We start from the raw sequence: 23,271 nt of genomic DNA, 5'->3' as shown, positions 1-23,271 counted from the left end.
AGAGCAATGTTGTTGTCACTGAGAGATTTTTGCTTGTAGTGTAGAAAATGTGGAGGGGTGAGTATTAATAAGGGGGAAGAATCTGGGTTGAGTGCTTCGTAGCTTTCTGCCATGGCCTTTTAGGAAGTAAAGTGAATCAACTTCAGCTAGTTTTGCCTAGTTTGGTTTTCTAAAGAAAACAAAAGGATGAAGTGACAGGGAGGAAAAGCTGACGTGGCAGGTCTACAACGAAATACACGTGGGCTCCCAAGACACGTGTCGCACAGGCAGAATGCGGTTGCTCTATTTTGGACTCTCAAAACCAGAGAAGTGACATGGGAAGGTGGTTTTGGGGTTGGTGTAACTGAATTTTGATGCTGTTTTCTAGTAATTTTTTGGCGCAAATAGACGTTGGCTTTTTTTTTTTTTTTTTTTTTTTGAGAAACTGTCAACTCAATTTTATTAATAATAAACAGAATAAAAATTACAACTGATAGATGTAGAAACTACATCAAAATATAAAATAGCAAGAGAAATACTAGATGCAACAAAGCATTGGAAATAAAACCTAGCAAGGGTACGAAGGGATGCAATTAAGCATTTGATGATGCACCAAACAGAGTCCGGGCTATGTAAAACGGTACCAATAGTATGGTCAACCGTACTTCCACGCAAAGATATACGTCGAATAGAGGGTAACCTTCTATCAAGGTAACCGTCGGTAGTGTGACCGACCTTGCCTACCCCACGCAACAAAATGCGCTGAATAGAGAGCAATCTTCTACCTAAGTAACCAAAGAAGCAATTCCAACATGCAAATAAATTTAGGGCCCAAAAACAGTCTCCTGGATCCCAAATGCGAACCCTAACAACTTCGGACTCATTCACCAGCTGCCAAGCCCCAAGGAAGGCCCAGCCCAAATTCCACTTGAGCAACCCAACAGAATAGAGGCCTAGGCCCACCAGGGTACTTTGGGCACCCAACGCCTCTCTGGGCACCAACCATGATCGCGTCTCTGACCTTGGGTTCGACCACCGCTCCACCGCCCTTCGTCGGAGAAAGAAACTCACGGCTCCATCAACCCGACAACCCCCGCCGCCACCAATGCCAATACTGACCGCAGTACAGATGTCGCCCAGGCACCGCTCCCATCGCCTCTTCATCGCCCTGGAAAGCCGGATCGAAAATCGACTCCTAAGCCTGACACCAACCACGATCGAACCAGCCCAGGCGACGATGGCTCCCATCAAAGCTGACCCACACGCCGGCAGCCCACCATCTACCTTTCTGCATCTTCCGGTCGTCGAATCCTGCCCACCAAGGGACCTAAGCAGAACCTGACCGAACTCGGAAAATGACCGTTTCTCCAAACACAAACGCCACGATCTCACCAAATTTGCCATCGCCTCTGGTAGTTTGAGACATACTGGAAAACAAGATACCGTCAGGATCCCTGGATCCCAAACTTCCCTGTCACCAACAACCCCTAATCCAAGAGGACGACGAACCAAAGGCGACCACAAAGTCCAGATCGAACCAATCTGAGGAGGAGTGAACGGCCTCGCTTCAACACTGGTCGAGGACCTCGACTCCTTGGAGAAGAACAGATAAAAGGGAGAGACGGCCTGGACCGTGCTCGATAGCTGCGACACCAGGGGAAGTGCCAGAATTTTGCTCCATCGGAGATGGAGGAAGTTGCAGATACGCATACCCATGGGCTGCGTTCTCTCAAACCCTAGCAGAGGGAATAGACGTTGGCTTTGAAGTTGGTGGATTATTCCAATGGTTTTTTCTTTTTCTTTTTTTCCTTTTTTGTTTCTAAAAAATAATCTCTATTTGTGCTGAAACATGTGTGGCATTTGAGAGAGTGACTATATTCATGTTCATATTCATTGCACTAGCCTTTCTGCACGCGCAGTGCGTAGAATTGTTTTTATCTACTATATTACTTGCTCTAAATTAATACATGGTGATTTTAATTTATTTTCTCAGTAGATACTAAAGAACCTTTATTGTTGTAGGATCAACCGCAAGTATAAAATTGAAGCTTATTTTGTCAAATATCATAATGTTTCGCAGCTTATTTACATGGAAACAACAATTTTTTTTTCTTTTCCATTTACCTATTTTGTTAATAAACCACTTTTTTTTTAAGCAATAAACCACTTCTCCAATGGCTTTGTCCAACTCAAAATGACAACCAAAATTCCTTGTATGTTAAATAGAGAATATCAGCAAGGGAGATTGCCGGTTGCCCTTTGTAACTACTGTAGTTCAAACCTTGATGGTTGTTCATCATTCAGCATTATTGGGCAAAAGCATGGAATATGCAATTGCAAATGCCAAATATGGAACATGAATTGTCATTCCTATATGCCACGCAATTTTCCTCTTCAATCAGGTCCCCTCTCATGAGTACTTCAAATATGGAACTACCTCAAGAGAATCTGTAACATTATTGGAGCTGAGATCAAATATTTCTGAGTTGTTGAACATTTGAACTGTCACTTTCCTGATCCAAGCCTGTTAGAAAAAAGGATTGGAATTCAAACAAAAAGTTAAAATGAGCTGGCATTGAGAAAGAAAAGAATATGAAATTAATATCTACTATTAGAATATAGTAGATAACCATGTACGAAAAGGCCTAACAGAGGTCATCAATGCAACAACGTGAGACATGATTAGAGAGCAAAATACAAAAAAAAAGAAAAAAATTCAAAGCAAGTAAACCAAAGAAAATAAATAGCAAAACTACTTTCAATTGATTTACGACCCCTGCAGAAGGGTCTGAGACCAAACAAAATGGAAAAAGAATTAACCAGCAAGTGACCTTGAAGGGTACCACCCCCAAAACGAAAAGAGGTCATAGACTGTTTACTACTTTTATTTTCATTCACATACACTATCTGAAGAGGCATCATGACCCATGGCAGCAACTCCTTGACAGAAACAATGAACTTCAACCGAGGTCTTTGGATCAAGCAAAGCCCAATTTATTCCAAAATGCCTGCACAACCAAACTCAGTCGTAAGTCGTAACTCATAACATTATAGTCATCCCTCTCATCTCTTCACATCTAGAGAAGCATTAACCTTCTCTGAAAGAAATAGATAGAAGTACTAACGTACAACCAATTTGTTGTACGTACCTTTTAGTGTGAAGCTGTTGCTGTGGGATTTGAAGGATATGAGTAACTAGCTAATAACCAATTTGTTCTACCTTTTACATGAATACAACTTTACGAAAATGGAAAAACTTTAGAGAAACAATATTCATTGGCAGACAAAACAACAATTCCAGTTTGTGTCATCACCTGGTTTGAACCCCTTATATAAATCTGCAAGCTGCACAACTGCATAAAAAATAAAAAATAAAAAATAAAAAAAGGAGTTAACCTTCAATTGCAGAAATCAAACTTTAATCTGCAATCTGCACAACTGCATAAGCATGCGTTACCTTTGTATTTCTCAAGTCTTCCTGTTTCTGTTTTGGTCATGACCCCAGCAAACAGAAACGATGAAAATCATGAAAATAAATCCATTATTTCCTCTCATTCATAGCAAACAATTGCATACTAAACCAAATAGTGAAAAGTAAAATCTCAATCAAAGAGTGGGTCAGGATTTGTTCAGAAATTGAAATAAATTGGAAAAAGAAACTACAACGTTCAATTTAATATGCAGAAACCTCCCAGGTCTGTTTCCTTGTTCAATTTCCCAATTGCTCCTGTTTTCATCAGCGGCCTCCAATCGCTTTTTGTAGGAAACCGCAATGGAATAAAATTGAACGTGGGTGAAGACGCCTACTCCGGTTTAGTTTCTGCTCTCCCACGTTTTGACGTACATCTTTTTGGGTAAATTCCTCCTATGGTACCTGAGGTATTGCTACTTGGACAGTTTGATACCTGATGTATTAAAGGGGACAGTTTGGTACTTGAAGTTAGACTCCGTTTGACACTTTGGTACTTCTGTTAATTTTTCTGTTGAATGTAAGGATAAAATTGACATTTAGAATATATGTATAAAAACATAATAAAAAAACATGAGTTTGTGGGTTGATTTTCTTCATAATTTTATAGGTATGAAGACCTAAAATAATACCAAATAATATCATCGCATTGTGTTTATGAAGAGGAGGAAAAATCCAAGTTTTGGAGGAAAAATCAGTGGATTCATAGAGAATAGTACAAAAAAAATATCTGATTATTATATTTTTTTAACATAAAATTCGAATATTTCACCTTCAACATAACTCATAAACATTAATTCATACCTATAAAATTATGAAGAACGGCAATCAACCCACAAACTCATGTTTTTTTATTATGTTTTTATACATATATTCTAAATGTCAATTTTATCCTTACATTTAACTGAAAAATTAACAGAAGTACCAAAGTGTCAAACAGAGTCTAACTTCAGGTACCAAACTGTCCCCTTTAATACATCGGGTATCAAACTGTCCAAGTAGCAATACCTCAGGTACCATAAGAGGAATTTACCCTTTTTATTTTGCTTTTCCTTGTTGTAGTTTACCGTATTAACCCTTGTAGATATTGTTTCCTTCTATCTATTTTCTCTCTGACATGGGCATTTTCGAGAGTTTAAATTTTAGTGAAGCTTTTGACACCAAATCAAACGCTTCCATTTCTAATAGTAAAGATATATCCTTGAACATTGATGAAAAATGTGAAGTATTTATCAGGATATCCTCTTTAAAATGGTTTAAAATTAACTCCTTTTGAATTGTCTTCAAGAATTTAAATTTTTAAACTTTCCTACTTAATTTGTCTGTAAATTACTAATTATTAATTTTTGAATGCAAAACATTTGTTGCATGTATCACATTTAATGATGGTGCCGCCGAATACATCTCTCACAAATGAAAGGTTTATTATGTTTTTTTTTTTTTTTTTTTGGTTCGAAGGGGATTACATCACCAGCTGCATGCCTGCATGTAGCCGGTTTTGTATTCCAAAAGCATCCATTATTCCATATTAAAACTTAGTAACATCAACAACAACAGCAATGGAAAGGCCTCGGAATGACAGCATGCAAATCTAGTATGGTATGCATTTACCTACCTGTAGAGAAGTCTGCATAGTTTCAGAAAAATCATTTCCTATTGGATCTTTGAGTATTATCAACGCTGCTTCCGATCTTCACATGATTCAAGAGGTCCAGAAATAAGGATCATCTTTCTTCAACTATATCTTAAAAACTTATTCTTGCTGTCACACATGCCCCTTTCCCATTGTTATTCTACAAGAAATAACTCAAATAAGGATCATTTTGAGGGGAGTCATGGTCAACAACTATTCAAGTAATTTTTGTTCTTACAATGAGATTTTAGATGTCAAAATTCTAATAGAAGAAGTGCTTATAATATTCTATTAGGGTTCAAAAATTCTAACCCCAGATGCTTGAAAGAAACATAAATCTACCAAATAAATATTTGAAGAAATCATACACAAGATAATTTTTGTAGTGTTTTTTTTTTAATAAAAGAGGTCATCCATTATGCAGCTCAGCAAGCAGTACAAAAACGATCCCCCCCCCCCCCCCCCGGAAGTTCTTCAATGTCGTTGCCGCTCAAATTTAAGGTCCTCAGACATTTCAGTTGTGAGATTGCTTTTATATCTATGCTACTCATTGTTGAATCAAAAGTTGCAAGAGTCCGTAACTTTTTCAAATTGACGAGTGAAATAAAATCCGAAAGTGCAAAACCAAAGGGTGCAAAGATTAACATCAAATGACGGACCTCCTCGCTTATTACCGTTTTTCTTCCTTCTCGCTTATTACCGTTTTTCTTCCTTCTACTTCTTTAGTCTCCATTGTAAAACATTCATTCTTATTGAGGAATTGCACAAAGTCATGTACAATATCATGCATTTTGCTAAATATAGTAAAGTTGAGGTCATAACTACGTTCTTCTTTCACAACATCCTGAAAAAATGATCGCATTACTAAGGTATCGAAGACATTTTGACCTGTTTTTTCCTTTTCTTTCCCACTAAGATAATCATGTGACATCCACAACTCAATCAAATTGTCTTTCTCGAAACGATAATCTTTTGGAAATATAGCACAGTATAAAAGGCAACGCTTAACTACAGGGGCCAACTCATAATAACTTGGTAAAAGTGGTTGAAAAACTTGTTGCTCAACCTCTTGTAGAAGCCATGTCTTACTATCCAAGACCTCTTGCCAATCTCCCCTTTCCTTCTTATTCCGCATGAGAGCACCTAGAGTTCTTGCAGCAAGTGGCAAGCCGTTACACTTTTTTGCTATTTTCTCACCTATAACTCCAAGTCTATTAGCCTTATATATCTTCTTCCCTCCCCAAATATGCAATGCTATTGAACAATGCCAAACAATTTTCATCACTCAGCTTCCCTATATGGATCATTTGAGTGGTTGCTCTCATTATCTCAGCAACTTTCTCTTTTCGTGTGGTCACCACTATTTTACTACCTTTAGCACAAGTTTGCATTATTATCAGTAACTTTAAACTTTCCCACTTTCCTAGATCTTCGGTCCACACATCATCTAAAACAATCAAGTACTTCTTCCCCTCAAGAGATCTATACATACACTGCAAGACCTCTTCCAACACGGTTGAATTTGGGTCGTCATTACCAGTACCCTTAATGATGGCTTTGGCAATCTTCACCCCATCAAAAGGATCTGAGACACAAACCCATATTCTCTTTTCAAAATAGGTTTTTACTTTTTCATTATTGTAGGCTAATTGGGCAAGAGTTGTTTTCCCCATCCCTCCCATACCCACAATAGGTATGACAAGGACCCTTTTCCCTTCTTCACTACTATCACTCAATATTAACTTGTTTAACAAATCAGCTGTTGCTTCTTCTCTGCCAAATATTGTAGAAATATCGACAAATGATGAAGTTTCCAGCGGTTGCTTAAGTTGTTCATCATTCCTACGAGTTGAGGATTGATGAAACTCAAACTTTTCTTTCTGAGCAGTAATCAGATTTAGCTTTTCATTCAACCCTTTCATCTCGGTAGCTATTTTATAAAGATGAGTTGCTTTATTGACTAGGCCAAAACAAAAGCAATTCGAGGGAATGGAGAAACATACCGTCTTGGAGGTTTTCTTTTCCTCAATAGCAACTCTATTCACCTCTTGTTTCAGAATTTCAGTGTTCCACTCATCTAGCACGTCAACCATGCCATCTCGTAAGAGACATCATTCAGCCCATCCAACCAGTGTCTCACGCTAGCATTCTCCACTTGCTGCTTCTCAGCATCCTCGAGCACAGCTTGAATTGCTTTTAGATTGCTGCTGAAATTTTGGACCTCTGTCTCAGCATTCAAAATCAGCTTCACAGCTTCTTTCGTGTGGTCAAAAGAAACTGTAACCAATTGTTCCAGAAGCACGGCAATGAGTGCCTCGGCCATTTTGGAAAATGAAACACAAACACAAGAGCTACAGAAATATTATGAACTGAGAAATGCAGAATGGCTGTGAGCCTATTATGGTTTTTGTACCAATTTTATATAAAGCATAAATTGTTAAGGCCAAACTATTCGAGTAAAATAATAAAGATTCCACATGAATAATGTATCCTAATTTCGAAATTGGATCTACGCCTATGTCTTGTTACTTGTTAGATGCTCCACTTTAGTGGGAGAGTTAAACACAGCACGTGTAATGCACTATAACTAATTTAACTAGGGGGGTGAAATTTGCACCCCCATATTTGCAAACCACACCCATTTTCATTTGCACTTCCTAAAATGCCCTCAAAAGACAAAAGTCAGATTTTCTTTTCTTTTCTTTTTGGTTCTTTTCTTCTCTCTTTCTTCTCCAGGCACCGGTCCATTACCGCCTTCGCCGTCTCCATTAGGGTTTCAACTTTCGCTTCCTTCTCACTAATCGATCCAATTTCCAACAACAGATGATGAAGAAGGCCAACCGCCGCTCCAAGCAGACCGCCGACGCGTCCGCCGCCGCCAACGATTGCGAGAACCGAGTTCGCCAACTCGAAATCGAAAACAAAGCCTTTCAGGTCACTATTTCGATCTCTTCGTTCTCGTTTTTCGTTTCAATTTGGAGAATCTGTTTGGTTTCGGAGAAAATTTGGGGGGAAATTGAGCTGAAACCGGTGCCTGACTCGAACCCGAACCCGAATTGATTGGCTGCTGGTGCTGATTATCCACAACCCTGTCCATAATACGCATTCTGCAAATGGGCCGTGTCGGAATCCGACGTCTACGGCGGCGGCGCCGGAATCGGGACGCCGGGAGGATGAATCGAAGTGGGTTCTTGGTACAATTGGGGGTTAGTTGCCTCAATTCAGTTTCTGGAGTAGCCAAAAGTTTCTCTGTACCTCCATTACTAATACCCGAAACAAGAGCAATCAAAGCAGTTGTACCAAAGTTTACAAGATGGCAGTCACCCAGAAGATTCCCTAGTTTAGCTGTCTCCGTGTTTTTCACATCCAAAGAGAACAAGTTCATTTTTGAAATCAGAGAAGAGAATGCTGGAAAAAATGGTGTGTGGTCCTCTAGAATTTCCCACTTGGCAGCCATGGGCACGAGTCCTTGACATCAGAACTTAAAACAGCATCTTTTGTATCACCAACCTTTATCTCAAATACACATGCCTCCTGATATGTTGTGGCAACTAATACATTAATCCAATCACCGGCTTCCTCCATGAGATCGAAATAGTATGAGTGAGGATCATAGGGTTGAATTGTTGAAGGGTCATATGGTGGTGGTGGTTGTTGAGTTTGGGATTGGTATGGGTGTTGGTATTGGTTAGGGTCAGGTTGAGGGGTTTGTGTGTAGGAGTAATCCATGGTTATACAAACTTGATGGTGAGTTTGTGTGTTTCAATGGAGAAGAGGTCGTTGTCTGGAGAAGAAAGAGAGAAGAGGGAGATTGTTGTCGGGAGAAGAGAGAGAAGAAAAGAACCAAAACGAAAAGAAAAGAAAATCTGACTTTTGTCTTTTGAGGGCATTTTAGGAAGTGCAAATGAAAATGGGTGTGGTTTGCAAATATGGGGGTGCAAATTTCACCCCCCTTTAACTATGGTCAATTGAATGGTAAATCAAGAAAGATTCCAAGTGGATATATTATATATGGATCCTAATTTCGAAATTGAATCTACGCCTTTTATATTAGACACCCCGTCTTGTTACTTGTCAGATGCTCCACCTACTGCGAGAGTTAACACAGCACCTGTAATGCACTATAACTAAAGTTAACTATGGTCAATTGAATAAAAAATCAAGAAAGAGAAAATATTCGTGAAAAAAAATAAAATAAAGAAAATTTTATCTCATCTCCATGACTCATCATCATCTTCTTCCTTTGACGGCCTTGAGAAAATTGTTAGGGTTTGAGGGAGTTCTGAACTGGTGGGAGAAGTGGTAGGTTCTCTGTGGAGGAACATCGAACCGAATCGCCGGCCATGATGAATAAACTCTTCTTCTTGCTGCTGGCTTGGGTTTTCCGTAATTTCCGTATATGGGTGTTGCTGCTCTTGTTGCTCTTCTTCTCCTCCCATTGCTTAAACCCCTCAGTAGTAGTCTCTAAGCTAATTGACCTTTCTGGGTGTTTGGCATTACCGCCAAAACTAGGGTCCGCTCTCTGCCTTGGGTTCAGCGTTTGAAGCGGGTGGGGAGACCCAATGAGTCGAGGTTTATTTTTGTTGTTTGTGGTTTAGCCGTTTGCACGAGTTATGGAACTAATGAGTGCCAAACTTCATGTTCAAGGTCTTTGTTGGAAAAATAAAATGATTTATCGAGTACGTAACTTCAAGTTTTATTAACTTGTGAGTAAATGGAAGATACAGTCATCGACAATCATCATTTCTGTAATTTCATGTTTATGAAGTGATCGGTAATTTACAATACAATAAAATGAGTTTGGGATATATGATGCACACCATTATGTTTCATGAAATGACTCGAAATGAAAGAATGTTTTTGTCTCAATAATGAGTGTACAACAGCTTCAAACTCCATTAGCAATTAGCCAATGAAGTAGAATAAGTAGAGTTCGGGAAATTCCAGTGGCATCCTTATGTAGAGTCTTTAAGATATGGGTCATCCTTGAATTTTGAGTACATTGGAAGATCAAGAGCTTCCTCTGCAATTTTCCGGTCCTCATGGATCTTTTCGATCAAGCTCTCGAGGGACGGGAAATTGGCCTGTGTAATTTCATACCAAAATATCAGAAAGAATAACAGGACATGGAGAAAATGAGTAATTTACTGTAAGACATTGATTGATTTTAATTGTGTAAGTTTATACCTCAGGCCTTATGTAGCCAACTATGATAAGATGCAATTCCTCCCCATAGAAGTCCTCATCAAAGTCATGAAGCAGCCACGGCTCCTGCATTGCAATTGAACTTGTAAGGAAGAAGAAAATTACTTGCAAAGGGTAAGTTATGTGTTCTCAAAGACTCACTATAGTCTTTTCAGTGTTGTTGAAATAAGGATTCCAACCAATACTCATGACCATTTTAAAGACACCTCGCATTGGTAATCCAGCCCAACCGAAATACACTCCCGAGGGATGTTCTGAAAGGAGAGTTGAATATCGCTCGGTGGATAGATTAGCTGGAGAAAAGATGGTAGCACCCTTATTAGGATAACAAAATGAAAAAGCTTTATCAAGCATTAAAGGAGAAAGAGAAATCTAATCATATGCAACAAAGCAATTATCTACAGCTCGAAATGTGGGTGTACCTAAGGACACCAAGCATATTCACAGAGTGAGCTACATGAAATAAAACTTATGGATATTATCATCTCAAATTAACAACATCAGTTATCAATATGTCATCCCAAGACATGTAGACTGTTAGAGTTTAGTTACTGAATAAGCCAATAGCAAATAGCATTAGTCCACAAACCTGTAGGGATCCCAAGTACTTTTGAGCCCCGACCAAATCCCTTAATGACAGGACCACCAATTTGCCAAGATTCTATTGGCAAAGTGTCTTTTATCCCTGCAGCAACAAATCAATGCTATGAAAATGGCGAATGCAAGTTGCACATGGATGAAGAAAGGAGAAAAGATATTGGGGGTTTACAATCTTTGAAAGGAGGTAGGCCCCACTTTTCAGGATGCAAATCAAGTAGAGAGTTGATCACCTCATCTGCTGAAGTAAAGAGATGGGATTGCTTTGGCAGAGAGGGTACAGCAACTACCTCCATTCCAGCAGCCTTCCCGGCTGTCACACCTGGCCTGAAAAACCGAATAGAGAAATGTTTAGAAAGAAATGCAAACGAAAATGACATTAGTTCTTAAACCACAAACATCATCAGGGACATCTGGCATATAATTATCATTGCCAGAGCAGTTCTTCCAAACAAATTTAGCAACCCAATCTTTCTGTAGCAAGTATAATTTTGTGGGACTTAACAATGCAACTTTGGAGGCAAACAAGACAATATACCATAATAATTTCTTGTGTAGATCATTTTGATAGCAAATAGATACAAAGGAAAGAAGCCAAGGTCTTCAGATAGCCACGCTTTACTTCATAAATTTATATTTGCTTTCAACAGAAAATCTCAACATTAGATTCAATTCTGTGGGTGACCTAAAATGTATTCATTACATGAAAGTATAACCTTTGAGTGTGAAACCCAACGTCCTAAAAACAAGACTGCTAATTAAACATAAGAAGAAAAGGGTCAATGATCAGTTAATTAGAGTCAAACCGAAGTTGAAGCCATGTAACATGAAACATGCATCTACATCTACATACAAAAAAGACACAGAACAAACCTAATCTGCAAAAACCAAAGTAAGGTGACTCACAGAGAATCTTCAATGACAAGACAGCTGGACGGTTCAATATTTAATCTTTTAGCAGCTTCAAGGAATCTACAATGCAAAACTGTAAAGTTAGAGTTTCAGAAGAGCAAGTATTCAAAGCTTGTAATATTAAACGAAGTCAAGATTGAACGAAATATTGTTGCATTCTCACATTTCAGGAGATGGCTTTCCTGATCTTACTTCGTCACCTCCAATGATAACTAAGAAGGATTCTTTCCAACCTACATATGAAAACACAATAAGAAAATAACTAATTCCTTAGTATAATATAACACATTGTAGCACTGTCGGTGCATGTCATACCAAACAAGTTTCAACCTGAGAAAAATAAGCAACAGCATATTTCTGTGAGAACTATACCCTGATGAAAAGAAATTTTGGTTTCTATGTTTTCCCTTGGAGAGTTTGAAGCCAATGCTATTGGCACTCTGTGACCGCTCAAATGTTTAATTAGCCGATTGGCACCTGGAAGCGCTTTGATGTTGCACCACCTAGAGTGACAATTGACAAAAGCTATCAGCCATTTGCAATGAAAGTTTCGGCTAACTATTGGTGTTTGAAAGTATGTGCAGAAGTTGATTACTGATTTGAGAACATTGGGTCAAGCTCTGAGAGTAATTCACTCGTTGTGCAAGATAGCCCATAATCCTCCACAACAGCAGTTGCAGCTTCGAGTGGTGTTTTTCCAACTATCTTTTGAACTTCCCTCCCATCCCATTTCTTTCCATACTTGCCCAAATAAACTCTTAAAACATCACTTACTATGCCATCTGTGATAAAATTACGATTATAAGAAGAAAAGTCGCAGGCAACATGATTCCATTACCATAAACCAAAGTAAAATAGAACTGTTACTCAGAGCACCAGCGAACCTGTGTGTAGTAGTGTACCATCCAAATCAAGGATAACACACGACACTAATTTCTTTAATGGCTTGGTGATAGACATCTTCAAGACCACATACAGATCACAGAGATTCACTATGCTCTGATCAATGGAACATTCTGAAAATGAAACAAATTCAATGATTGAAATACTAGTAATTGATCCAAATATATATTAAGCAACTAATTGGTAACATCAACTCAACATTGCCCTTCTATAGAAGATATCATAGTAAGTCCTAGCAAAATTCATTTCTGCCATCTTTTGCATACATAAACATTATATGCCTACTGTAATACATAATTATGAAATGCAGAACTCAATTTTGCTTCCCATACAAAGTTCATTCCCTTGTCACAAAACACAATCTTTCACTGTCTTTTATTTTATCCCCATAACATTAAACGTTAAAATTATACAAAATAAGTTCAAAACAAAGCCAAATTGAAACATAGTTCTATGAGAAAGCAAAGAAATGTGGTTCCTCAGTGGCTAGTCTTAACAAAACAAGGTAGAATTCAACTGTAAAAAGAATATGTTTAAATACAAGACATTATATGAGACCAGGATAATAGACAAGACCAAGTACTCTGAGCTGATCAGTAGGGTTTAAGTAACTCACAAGTAGAATATCATGAACCATACAGTAAGACCAAACGCCTATATAAATATCGAAATCACGCGAATATGCAGACAATTACAAGTATTTAAGAACAGCCAAAAGTACTGGAATCATGTTATAGTAACAGTGTGCCTAGAAACACCTAGACTGAGCAGGCACAAAGACTTTGAACTCAGCAAAAGAAGGGTTAGCTGAAAACAACAGCAGACCCAGACCCAGAACTCAAAAGAGAAAGCAGTATCTGATTGCAGATTATGAATGGCTTAAAACCCTAATACACAAAAACCGCAAAAGGGCCATAACATACCAACACCAGAATCCAATAAACGCAAAGAACTTGACCTAAAAGACCTCAAATTTGCAGATCACTTACAAACTATGTTAACAAGTAAAAATAAAGATGAGAATAAACAGTAAAGAGTGGATTCAAGTGAAGAATCTGCAATACCTGCTTGGAAGTGACCTGGGCTTTGGAGGGAGAGAGATGTGTGGGCTTGACAGAAAGCAAAGCGAAGCTGAAGAGAGAAGGAACTGTGAGTACTTGAGAGTAGATATGAAGAAGGAGGGAGCAAAGATGCTGGAGCTTTTTTATATATTTGATGAGATCACAAAAGAAAAAGGGGCTCAAGACTTGTAAGTGTGAGTAATTGAAAAAGGGGTTTTTCTTTTTTCTTATTTCTCTAGCAGAAACAATATTTCCTGTTTTCACATAGCACGTAATCATAGAATTCCATGATACAATATTCCTCTCAAACCTCCTACTTCCCTCATTCCCCTTGTCACGGCGAAATGGTATTTGATCGAAAAGGCGCATAGCCTCTCCAACCCTTCCTCTCTGACCATAACCAGCAACCAACGCATTATAAGCATCCACCAAATCTTCCACACCCTCATCCCTCTTCCCACATCCACCACCAACAATCCTGGCAGCTTCATCCAGTTCACCATTCTGAATAAGCCCCGACACAAGTGCACTAAGAGAAGCCCGTGGCATTCTCTCAAAAAAAACTCAATTGCACGCACAACATCACCATTCTGTAGCAACCCAGTAGCCATTGCATTCCAAGAAACAACACTCCACTCCACTCCACTCCGGCATACCATCGAAAAGCCTCCCCCATTCTCCCATTCTTAGCATATTACCCACTGATCATTGTGTTCCATGAAACACAATCCCTCACCGGCGGCATCTGATCAAACAAACTCCTCCCCTCCTCTACGACTTCCGCGGCACGAAACGTACTCGGATATCATCAAATTCCAGGACACAAGATCGAATTAACAATCACGTCACTCGAAAACTAATTCATACACACTATCAATGTCCAAAAATGAAAGTCTGAAGCACATCGATCAAAAGTGACGGAGCAATTTGATTGTCATTGTGTGAGAAATCAAATGCAACAAAATATATATATATATGCTTAGATAAACTGATGTCTACTAATTTCACAGGAATAAGCTTCGAGACAGAAATTCATGGCACTAAACAATTGCATGAGATTTGAAACACCATACCTTTGGATTCACGATGATGAAGGTGAAGTAGTACTACTTCACGAGAGAAGAGACTGAATTAGATATTGGAGGAAGAGAACTTTGAGACTGGGAAACCAAAGAAGTGGACGGGAGCTGTTGCCCAATTAAAAGTTTTGGATGATTCATGAGCTAAATGGGCCGTGGTTGGCGGTCTGGGTGCCACTGACCCAAAAAGACAAATTTTCCTTTTTGTGAACAATTAAAGACAAGTTTTTCGATTTATATAAGTTTTTTATACACTGTTTGAAAAGGAGAATGATATTTGTATTACATTTTACATGTGCAAACTTTTAAGAATGGTCTGTCTTGGTCATAAAAAAAAAGCTAGTCTGTCTTGAAATTTAAAAGAAAATGAAAGTGTGTGATTTGCAATGAGTAGTAGTGTTAGATGTGTGTGAAATTCTTGATCAATTTTCTTTAGATTTAATCTAGTTGTATTTTTGTTTTCAAATATTGTGTAACAAAATGAAGTTATTAGCTCGTGTGTCTCTATACACTTTTGTTTGTGTTGTTCTAATGTTCTCTACCATTAGCTTATATTCCATAGTTGGTAAGTAAAACGTCACCTCAGTTCAAAAATAGAAATCTAAGACATGATTCCTAACACAAACAATAGTTTAAAAATATATAAAAAAATTGTGATCCTAGTTTATTTTGTGTGACACGTGTGCGGTATGATTTTTATAATGATGTGGTTTTCAATTTATTACAATAATATGTCTTACTAAGAAGTTCGACTTTCCTTTTCTTTCAGGTATTTTCTCTCAAAGTTAAAACGGTATAACCACCTAAAACATAACAGTTATCACTTATTGTGATTTGAGATTGCGCGCAAATGTTACCATATTGATGCTGATGTGTTAAATGAATGTGTTTTCCATATATACATGACTTAACATATTATTGTACAAACTGACAATACCTTGTGCGATTTGTTTAAAATTATAATTCATACAAGTCTTAATTGTTCGAAGACCAATTGCAGCTATTAATCGACTATCCATTATCATTATACAATATTCATCAGTTTATGAGTCAATTTGTATTACCCACAATTATGTGGAGGCCCATAAAAGTGTTATGAATCTATCACTCTACTTCTCACACACCTAATCAAATTACATCGAAACTACAACAAACGGACAACAACATAACACCAAATTCAAAACGCGTCAACATAACACTCTACAAATAGATTATCATCCACCACAACACTGAAACAAATACATTATTTTTAATTCGATTCAAGAGGCACAACATAGTCCATATATTCAATGAAAATGTATAATTTTGTCTGTGTAGATAAACGTCTCTTGACACATCCTAAAGTAGCAAAGCAAACTAATGCTCAACGGCAACAAATCAAACCAATCGAAGCATCACAAATATTTTCACAATTGATCCCATTGTCAAATAAACATGGATAAACTATGATCAATACACACACACACAGAGTTTAGTGTTATATGTTGCATTTCAAATTAATTTAACAACTAAGTCGTTGTAGTATAGTGGTAAGTATTCCCGCCTGTCACGCGGGTGACCCGGGTTCGATCCCCGGCAACGGCGAAATTTTTTTCCTTTTTTTCAATTTTATTTTTCATTAATTTTTTATTTTTATTAATTAAAAAAATAAAATTAAAACGCAAATAAAACTCCCCCGCCCTCATTTTCAATCTTCATAGCTTTTCCCTCTCCATTTCAGTGTTAAGCTCTTCTTCCTAAACGGCACCGTTTTGGTCACCTTCACTCTAGTCCTGCTAGTGTTTAGGGTTTTACAAAGCCCTCCTGCACTGTTTCGTTTACCAGATTTGGTCATGGAAACCGACGAAGAAGAACAACGCGTCACTCCATTCCAGCTCCAGTTCGACAAGCCAGTCGCTTCGCAGGTTCGCTTCCACACTCACAGCCTCCAAATCCCCAATTTACATGACCGGAACAGTAATTTTCTGTTTTCAATTGCCAGATTAAGATCGCGGAGTGGAATCCCGAGAAGGATTTACTCGCCATGGTAACTGAGGACTCCAAGATTTTACTGCACCGCTTCAATTGGCAGAGGCTCTGGACAATCTCTCCAGGTATCTCTCTGATTTTGTGTCCTTCTGGCCTTGTATGGTTTGATTGTGAATTTGTGAGCTTAGCTTTTTTATTTTTTGTTCACATTTTGTGTAGGAAAGTGCATAACGTCTTTGTGTTGGAGACCTGATGGTAAAGCAATCGCTGTCGGGCTCGAAGATGGAACAGTCTCATTGCATGATGTTGAAGTGAGTAGCGTTAATTTTCGAGTGAAACATTGTGATATGAATTACATGAATTTGCCGGTTATAGTGTGTAGGATTTGCATCATGTATGCTACAAGCTTCTAGAGAGTACATATGATATAGTGTATGAGCAGCTAGATAATTTTTTATTTTTTTTCCTCTTCGGTTATGCTTTTCTAATCTGTTTGTTTTCGGTGATTTTGAATGCAAGGCAGAATGGAAAGTTGTTGAGGAGCTTGAAATCACATACTGTGGCTGTTGTTTCTCTTAATTGGGAGGAGGATGGACAGATGACTAGAGTATGTGCCAAATTGATTCTGATGGGTAAAATCATGAAATCACTTACTTTATTTATGATCTCATTTTGATCTATTTCTTAAAAATTGATGTCAGGATGAGTATGGCAGCCACTCGGTATATGAAGACCGTACTTCTCGTTTCTTTCCACCACCTCCAAGAGTTCCGCGAATGCCTGGACTGGTATCTGGAGAGACCGGTTTCATGGATGATAGTGAAGATTCATTTCGAGAGCTGTCAAATTCTTCACAGCAACGTTTTAATATCCTCTGCAGTGGAGATAAAGATGGATTCATTTGCTTTAGTATATTTGGGATCTTTCCGATAGGGAAAATTGTAAGTAGTAACTTCTGCACCATTCTGAAAAAGTAATAGGTTTTTGTGTTTAGTTTTGTGAAGCTACCTATTCCAGTTTATGTCTGATGTGTCCTGTAACTACCTGTGTCATCTTTTCCCTGTGCCAGAACATACACAACTTTGGTGCTGCTAGTCCACTTAAGGATACTGAAGCTGAGTGTAGACTTCTGAATGCTTCTGTTTACAAGGTACATTCACTGTGTTCATAATGGTCTTGAAAGGTCCTGCTGTTGGAATTTTCCTTTTTCCTAAAGCTAGCATAAATTTTCTTTTTTCTTTATTCTTTCTTAAAGTGCTTCTTCTTTAAAGCAATTTACAGGTTAACAGCGAACTAATATACCAGGCCAAACTGATGTTATCACATGTTGTTGTCATTAGGTTGCTTTGTCAAAAGATCTTTGTCATTTGGTAGTCATGTGTTCAGGAGAATTAATTGAAGATAGGGAAGAATCAGAAAACAGGCAGATGACTGAACCTGGTATGCATGGCTTACATTGCATAGTGCTTGATACATCTATATTTTGGAAGAGGTAACTTTTCTGTAGCAACCAGGATATTACAGGCTGTTCAAAACATATAATAAGTTGTGCTGTGATATGATTATATTATATTATATTTAATTCCTCTATTATTTTGTTTCTCTTATTCTTGTTCAGTGTTTCAGTGCATGCCAATTGCTGCTTATCTAAGTTTTAGGATCTGAGATTGATTTTAAATGTAATTCATGTGTCAAGCTATGTATTGTAGACTGTTTAAAGTTTCACCTATTGATTTTCCACTTGAGATCAAATATCTGGCTTACCATTTTATTTATCATTGTAGAAAAAGTGAGCTTCATCAAGTGGCGCAACAAGCTTCTAACATTGAGGAATTGGCAGAGGTTATTCGGTCATCAATTTCAGTTATGCACAAGGAGTGGTCTGATGCTATGCGCACTTTTCATGACAAGTTTGATTCTCTGTCCAATCTGATCATAGACCATGGTAACTTCTGAAAATCACCTAGTCCCTTTTTCTTGATATTGTTCTTGGTCATTTAGTTCGCCCATTCATACTGTCCCTACCATTTCTTTAAAGGACTCCAGTCCTCTCCCCAAGAGGAGTTTTTGAGTCTTTTAGGCGGTGCAAGGACTAGTCCAGCAGTTCATCAGTTTCTAGTTAACTCTCTCGGTGAAGTGGTATGCTTAGTCTCATGTAACATCTTCTTTTGAGATCTTGATTTTATGCATTCCGCTTAGCAAACTGTATGCGATCATATAATTTATTCAAAAATTGTATTTCTACTTAGGGCGTGAAGCGCGTGTCAAAGGCTGTTTGTGGTGCTGGGAAAGAAGTGCAGCTTATAATCCTAAATCATCTCCAGGTGCTTTATTATTAGTTCTTGCTGTTGATGCAAATTTTCATGTTAGAAGTAGTTGATCTTTGCCGTACTCCTTGGTGGGGTCAGCTAATATAATCAGTTAGAGCATAAAATAGTTCCACTGTCACAATCTATATGGAAGAAAAATGCTCTCATATATTCATGCGGAATTGGCAGAGGAAACATAGATTACCAGTTTAGGGTTCACATTTTCATTGTAAACATCATGAGTCCCCAATCTCGTATATGTTTCTGTTTATCCCTTGAGCTTTGTTTAATGATACAAGTCGAGTTATTGCTTGATAGAATTGATCCTATTGCTCAATACTCCTCCTATCAGAGGGCTTGAGTTGTAACTAAAGCTAACTACCTACCCTTTCCAGCCTGCTGCAGAAATTATCGCATTCAGGATGGGAGAACTAAGAGGCCTTTCAAGATGGAGAGCACGCTATCAGGGCATCGGTTTGGATGAGACGCTTATCAATAATGCAACAGAAAAAGCTGGAATGATACTTGTACAAGTTGAACGGTTTATCAGGGTGCTTTCATCTGTGGTGCAGCAGGTTTGCTTTGATCTTGAATCATTGTTGCTCTTGTGTCTTACTATTGAACAGTATTCCCGTCTATTCTTCCTTTCACTTCCCCAAACTATATCTTACTAACGAGGCTGTAGTTAGAAATGTTAAGTAGTTATGTACTTTAACTTAGATGCACTATTAATTTAGAGAAACTGTAGTTACCTGGAGAAGTATTATAATTCAGGCAATTTGAAAATTGGTTACTGTACAAAATGAAATAGAACAATTTCTTTCATGATTCCTGCAAATTTCCCATTAATATCTGATGTTGTCTTTTCGTTCAGTTTTCGAACTTCTTCAATTGGCTCTTGAAGTGTATAAAGTTACTCAATTCAGAACCCAGTGATCATCATCTTCTACTGTACAATAGGTCTGTGCCTAGTATTCATGTGTTTAATCTGGTTATCAGCATCTATTCGCTTACTCACACATATCAGTTTGGCAGTGAACTTGTTGTTATATTCTTGAAGTTTCTATATGACCAAGATCCTGTTAAGCAGTTGCTGGAGGCGTCGGAAGCTGATGAGAGTATCGAAGTTGGATTGTAAGTGATTTATATATCACTCAGAGGCAATCTGTTTTGGAGTACAACCATTTTCTTAATTAGTATCATCTATCATATAATATATTTAGCATGTTGATGATTATTTCTTATCCAACATTTGTCTTTAACACTCTTGGAGAGTCAGTCTGTTTTGTTGTTCACAAATCTATGTGTCTGCATTTATGTACATTTGACTGATTTGAGGACAATGGACATTCAGTGTGCATTCATGTCTGTAATTATACAAGTATTTGGAATATGGATTCTCATTTTATTTCTCAAGACTGAAATCTGCTTTCCATTATTTCAGGGAAACAGTGCAGAGAGTTAGAGAATTAGTTCAGTTTGGGGGATTTTCAGATTGTGAGCACCTGCAGAGGACGTTAGCCAAGGAATTTCAGCAGATGGAGTCTAGGTATGCAGAGGTTTAGAGAATTGATTACTGTAGCTTTGGTGACTCCGTGACTATTATCTCCCTCTCTATGAATGTTGGATTGTGTTAGTCATGTAGTCAATATATTGAACATCACAATTTACTGAGGTTGGCCAATGGAGGAAGCTTTTCTCACATAAATTGACATGCTTTGGTTCCTGAAAGTGTCGATGTTGACTATTTGAATCTACCATGGGTTCTCTGACCAAAGAGTTAATGCTTTAATGTGTTTAAATTGTCATTCTAGTTTATACTTTTTACAACTGAAGTAAATTTCACTTCATTACTTTAATCACTATCAAAGCACAACATACACAGCATATATAGAATAAGTCTTCTCTGAAAGTAATATTTTGTATTTCAACTTATAAACCCCTCTTGGTGTTTTAGTTTTAAGGAGGCTTTTCAGATGCCCTTTACTACAATTTCAAGAAAGATAGTCTGTGAAGATTCATTGCCACTTTGCCCACTGCCACCTTCGTCAGCATCTTTGTCTACCAGTATTCCTATGTCAGTATCATATTATGAGGTACTTATTATTTTAGTAATTAATGACCTTAAATTGCATGGCCATTCAGTATTATTCAATAAAATCCAATACTTGGATTGCTTATCAGTAACATTGTTGCTTTTCCTTCCTGTATAGGATGCCTCCCATTCCGTCCCTCATCAGACTCGTCAACATATGTTTCTTGACTACATCTCTTTCCATATACCAGATGAGTCCTTCTCTGGTATGGAAAATTGTATAGGCATAGTGAGGGGGATTATGCATGACTCAAGCATTGTAAAGAGGGGTTATACTTCAGTAGAAGCTGTACTGTTGTGCATCCCTGTTGGTTATTACTGTGTGGATCTTTCTTTATATAAGGTAGAGAAACTGTACTTAGTTACTTACAAACAGCAGTGATTCTTTTTTTATTGTATTTGTTTTTGGATTTCCTTTAAGCTACTTTATTCTTGCAGGAAAGTCAGATTGTTTTATTATTAAATGAAACAACTACCACTTCTGAAAGCTCTGGTGATGCCTGTATGATGATTGTGCAAGCAAATGACCTTCCATTTGTATCTATCACAAGATCCACTAGTCTAAACTATTGGAACTTGCATCAACTGAAGGTAATTCTTATCCTTGCTTACTCATCCATTCATATGGGTTAGACTACTTGAAAAAGAGATCACATAACTCTTATCTTTCTCCATCACAGTGTCAATTGCATTCTGTACTCTATTTTAGTATTAGTCAAGCTGTTATCCTTAACTTCTCTATCCTAAGTTGAAACCATTCTGTTTTTCTCTTTTGGTCGTTGATTGACCACTCTTTCTACAAAAGCATGCTGTCAAAGTTGGGGCATGTGGTTTATTTTTGGAGAACTCAAACTCATTCCCTGTTGAAATAGTTTCCCTTTTCATTTGGATGGGTGCTTGTATGCTGTTCGTGCAGCAGTTCTATTGTTAGTTTTAGTGTCATGTCAAGCATTTTTCTTTTCCTTTTCTTCCCTCCATTTTTTCAATTATTATTTTGTCCTAAGTTGTGCGAGAGATTTGTTTATTTTTTTTTATAAATAAAATAAAAGACCCAATCACATTCTTTCCTTGATTATTCTGATGCAATCTCTGTTCCCAGTTGCTCTATGGTAATGCTACTATTCTCTGTTTGTACATTTAGGACTCTGTTGTTCACTTGCAAATGGAGAACGAGAAGGTTCGCAGTATACCCCATTCTGTTATTGCTCCTCTAGCAGTTAGCTGTAAGTCGCTCTAATCGTTTCTCAGTCAATCATGTTTTTGAATCCAAACAATGGACAAATTCTATCATGTGGGTTTGAAGCTAGGAATGTGATTTGAATTTCACATAAATTGTTTCATGAGACTCCAGAAATCTTTAGTTTTATTTAGTATTTAGGAATGCTCGAGAAAAAAGGTATTATCTCAAATGCACTTTAAATCACTGACTCAGTTTTATTGATTATTGTCATGATAAAAATGATCAAAACTCTTTCTATGTTTCGTTCTGGCATTTAATGCAAAATGTTTAAATCAAAAACCAAACATTTAAATTTCAGCATATCAAAATATAACCTCAATCTAAGTTAATTCTAGCTTGCTTGATGACTTGTGTGAAAGTCCTAAAATTAGGATTATAAATTCTGAGTTGTAATTTGTTCGTTGTTTCCGTTGGGCCGTCTTGGTCCCCATTTATCCAAAAAAAAAAAATATATATAACCTCAATCTGCTAGAAGTGATGAAAATGAATACAGCCATCGTGGTTTATATTGACCAACTAGTTTGTCTCCAACTTTTCGTGGTGCCGTATTGTGGTATATATTCCCCATAAAAACTACAACGTGCAGCATTTCTTATATTTATATTGAATTTTTTGTGACAGCATCAAGAGGTGTGGCTTGTGTTTTTGCTGCAAGAAAGCGTGCCTTGGTCTACATTCTGGAGGAAGATGAAGATGAAGTTTCTGATTCAGAGTGACCCTCACTTTTTATGTATCAGATTGGTTTTCATGGGTTTTCAATCAACCAGGGGTATAAATTTTGTATATATGGAGGTTCAAGATAGGACAAGCTCACAAAATGA

The 23,271-nt window shown here is 37.6% G+C and overlaps 2 protein-coding genes, 1 non-coding gene and 1 pseudogene across 6 annotated transcripts; 2 read left to right on the top strand and 2 right to left on the bottom strand.

The window, feature by feature from the left end:
• Positions 1–5,549: 5,549 nt before the first annotated feature.
• On the bottom strand, positions 5,550–7,799 carry LOC133729727 (putative disease resistance protein RGA4; annotated as a pseudogene).
• Positions 7,800–9,811: 2,012 nt separating this feature from the next.
• On the bottom strand, positions 9,812–14,974 carry LOC133729728 (bifunctional riboflavin kinase/FMN phosphatase). Of its 4 annotated transcripts, XM_062157293.1 has the most exons (12): positions 14,833–14,974; positions 13,763–13,829; positions 12,680–12,811; positions 12,391–12,577; positions 12,168–12,298; positions 11,959–12,028; positions 11,790–11,855; positions 11,056–11,210; positions 10,876–10,971; positions 10,428–10,579; positions 10,269–10,352; positions 9,812–10,165 (listed from the first exon to the last, which is right to left on the bottom strand). In XM_062157293.1, exons 3-12 carry the CDS (start codon positions 12,753–12,755, stop codon positions 10,037–10,039), a joined length of 1,146 nt encoding a protein of 381 aa, XP_062013277.1. In that variant the 5' UTR covers positions 12,756–12,811; positions 13,763–13,829; positions 14,833–14,974; the 3' UTR covers positions 9,812–10,036. The 4 variants fall into 4 exon arrangements, with proteins under 4 accessions (XP_062013277.1, XP_062013280.1, XP_062013279.1 ...); XM_062157296.1 differs by lacking the exon at positions 12,680–12,811; XM_062157295.1 differs by lacking the exon at positions 13,763–13,829 and having other exon boundaries at positions 14,833–14,960.
• A 1,376-nt stretch (positions 14,975–16,350) lies between these two features.
• Positions 16,351–16,422, top strand: TRNAD-GUC (transfer RNA aspartic acid (anticodon GUC)). Its single transcript has one exon. It is a non-coding gene; the product is annotated as a tRNA-Asp (tRNA).
• A 126-nt stretch (positions 16,423–16,548) lies between these two features.
• On the top strand, positions 16,549–23,250 carry LOC133729724 (anaphase-promoting complex subunit 4). The gene is made up of 19 exons (XM_062157290.1): positions 16,549–16,742; positions 16,820–16,931; positions 17,026–17,117; positions 17,330–17,413; positions 17,508–17,747; positions 17,876–17,956; positions 18,147–18,298; positions 18,591–18,751; positions 18,845–18,945; positions 19,056–19,130; positions 19,511–19,690; positions 19,990–20,075; positions 20,151–20,249; positions 20,560–20,664; positions 21,073–21,211; positions 21,329–21,553; positions 21,649–21,801; positions 22,352–22,433; positions 23,072–23,250. The coding sequence occupies exons 1-19, from the start codon at positions 16,671–16,673 to the stop codon at positions 23,164–23,166; spliced, it is 2,334 nt and encodes a 777-aa protein (XP_062013274.1). The 5' UTR covers positions 16,549–16,670; the 3' UTR covers positions 23,167–23,250.
• The last annotated feature ends 21 nt before the right edge of the window (positions 23,251–23,271 follow it).

This window comes from Rosa rugosa, chromosome 2 (genome assembly GCF_958449725.1).
Source record: "Rosa rugosa chromosome 2, drRosRugo1.1, whole genome shotgun sequence".
In the NCBI taxonomy this organism is placed as follows: domain Eukaryota; kingdom Viridiplantae; phylum Streptophyta; class Magnoliopsida; order Rosales; family Rosaceae; genus Rosa; species Rosa rugosa.
This window is presented reverse-complemented; position numbering and strand designations above follow the sequence as displayed.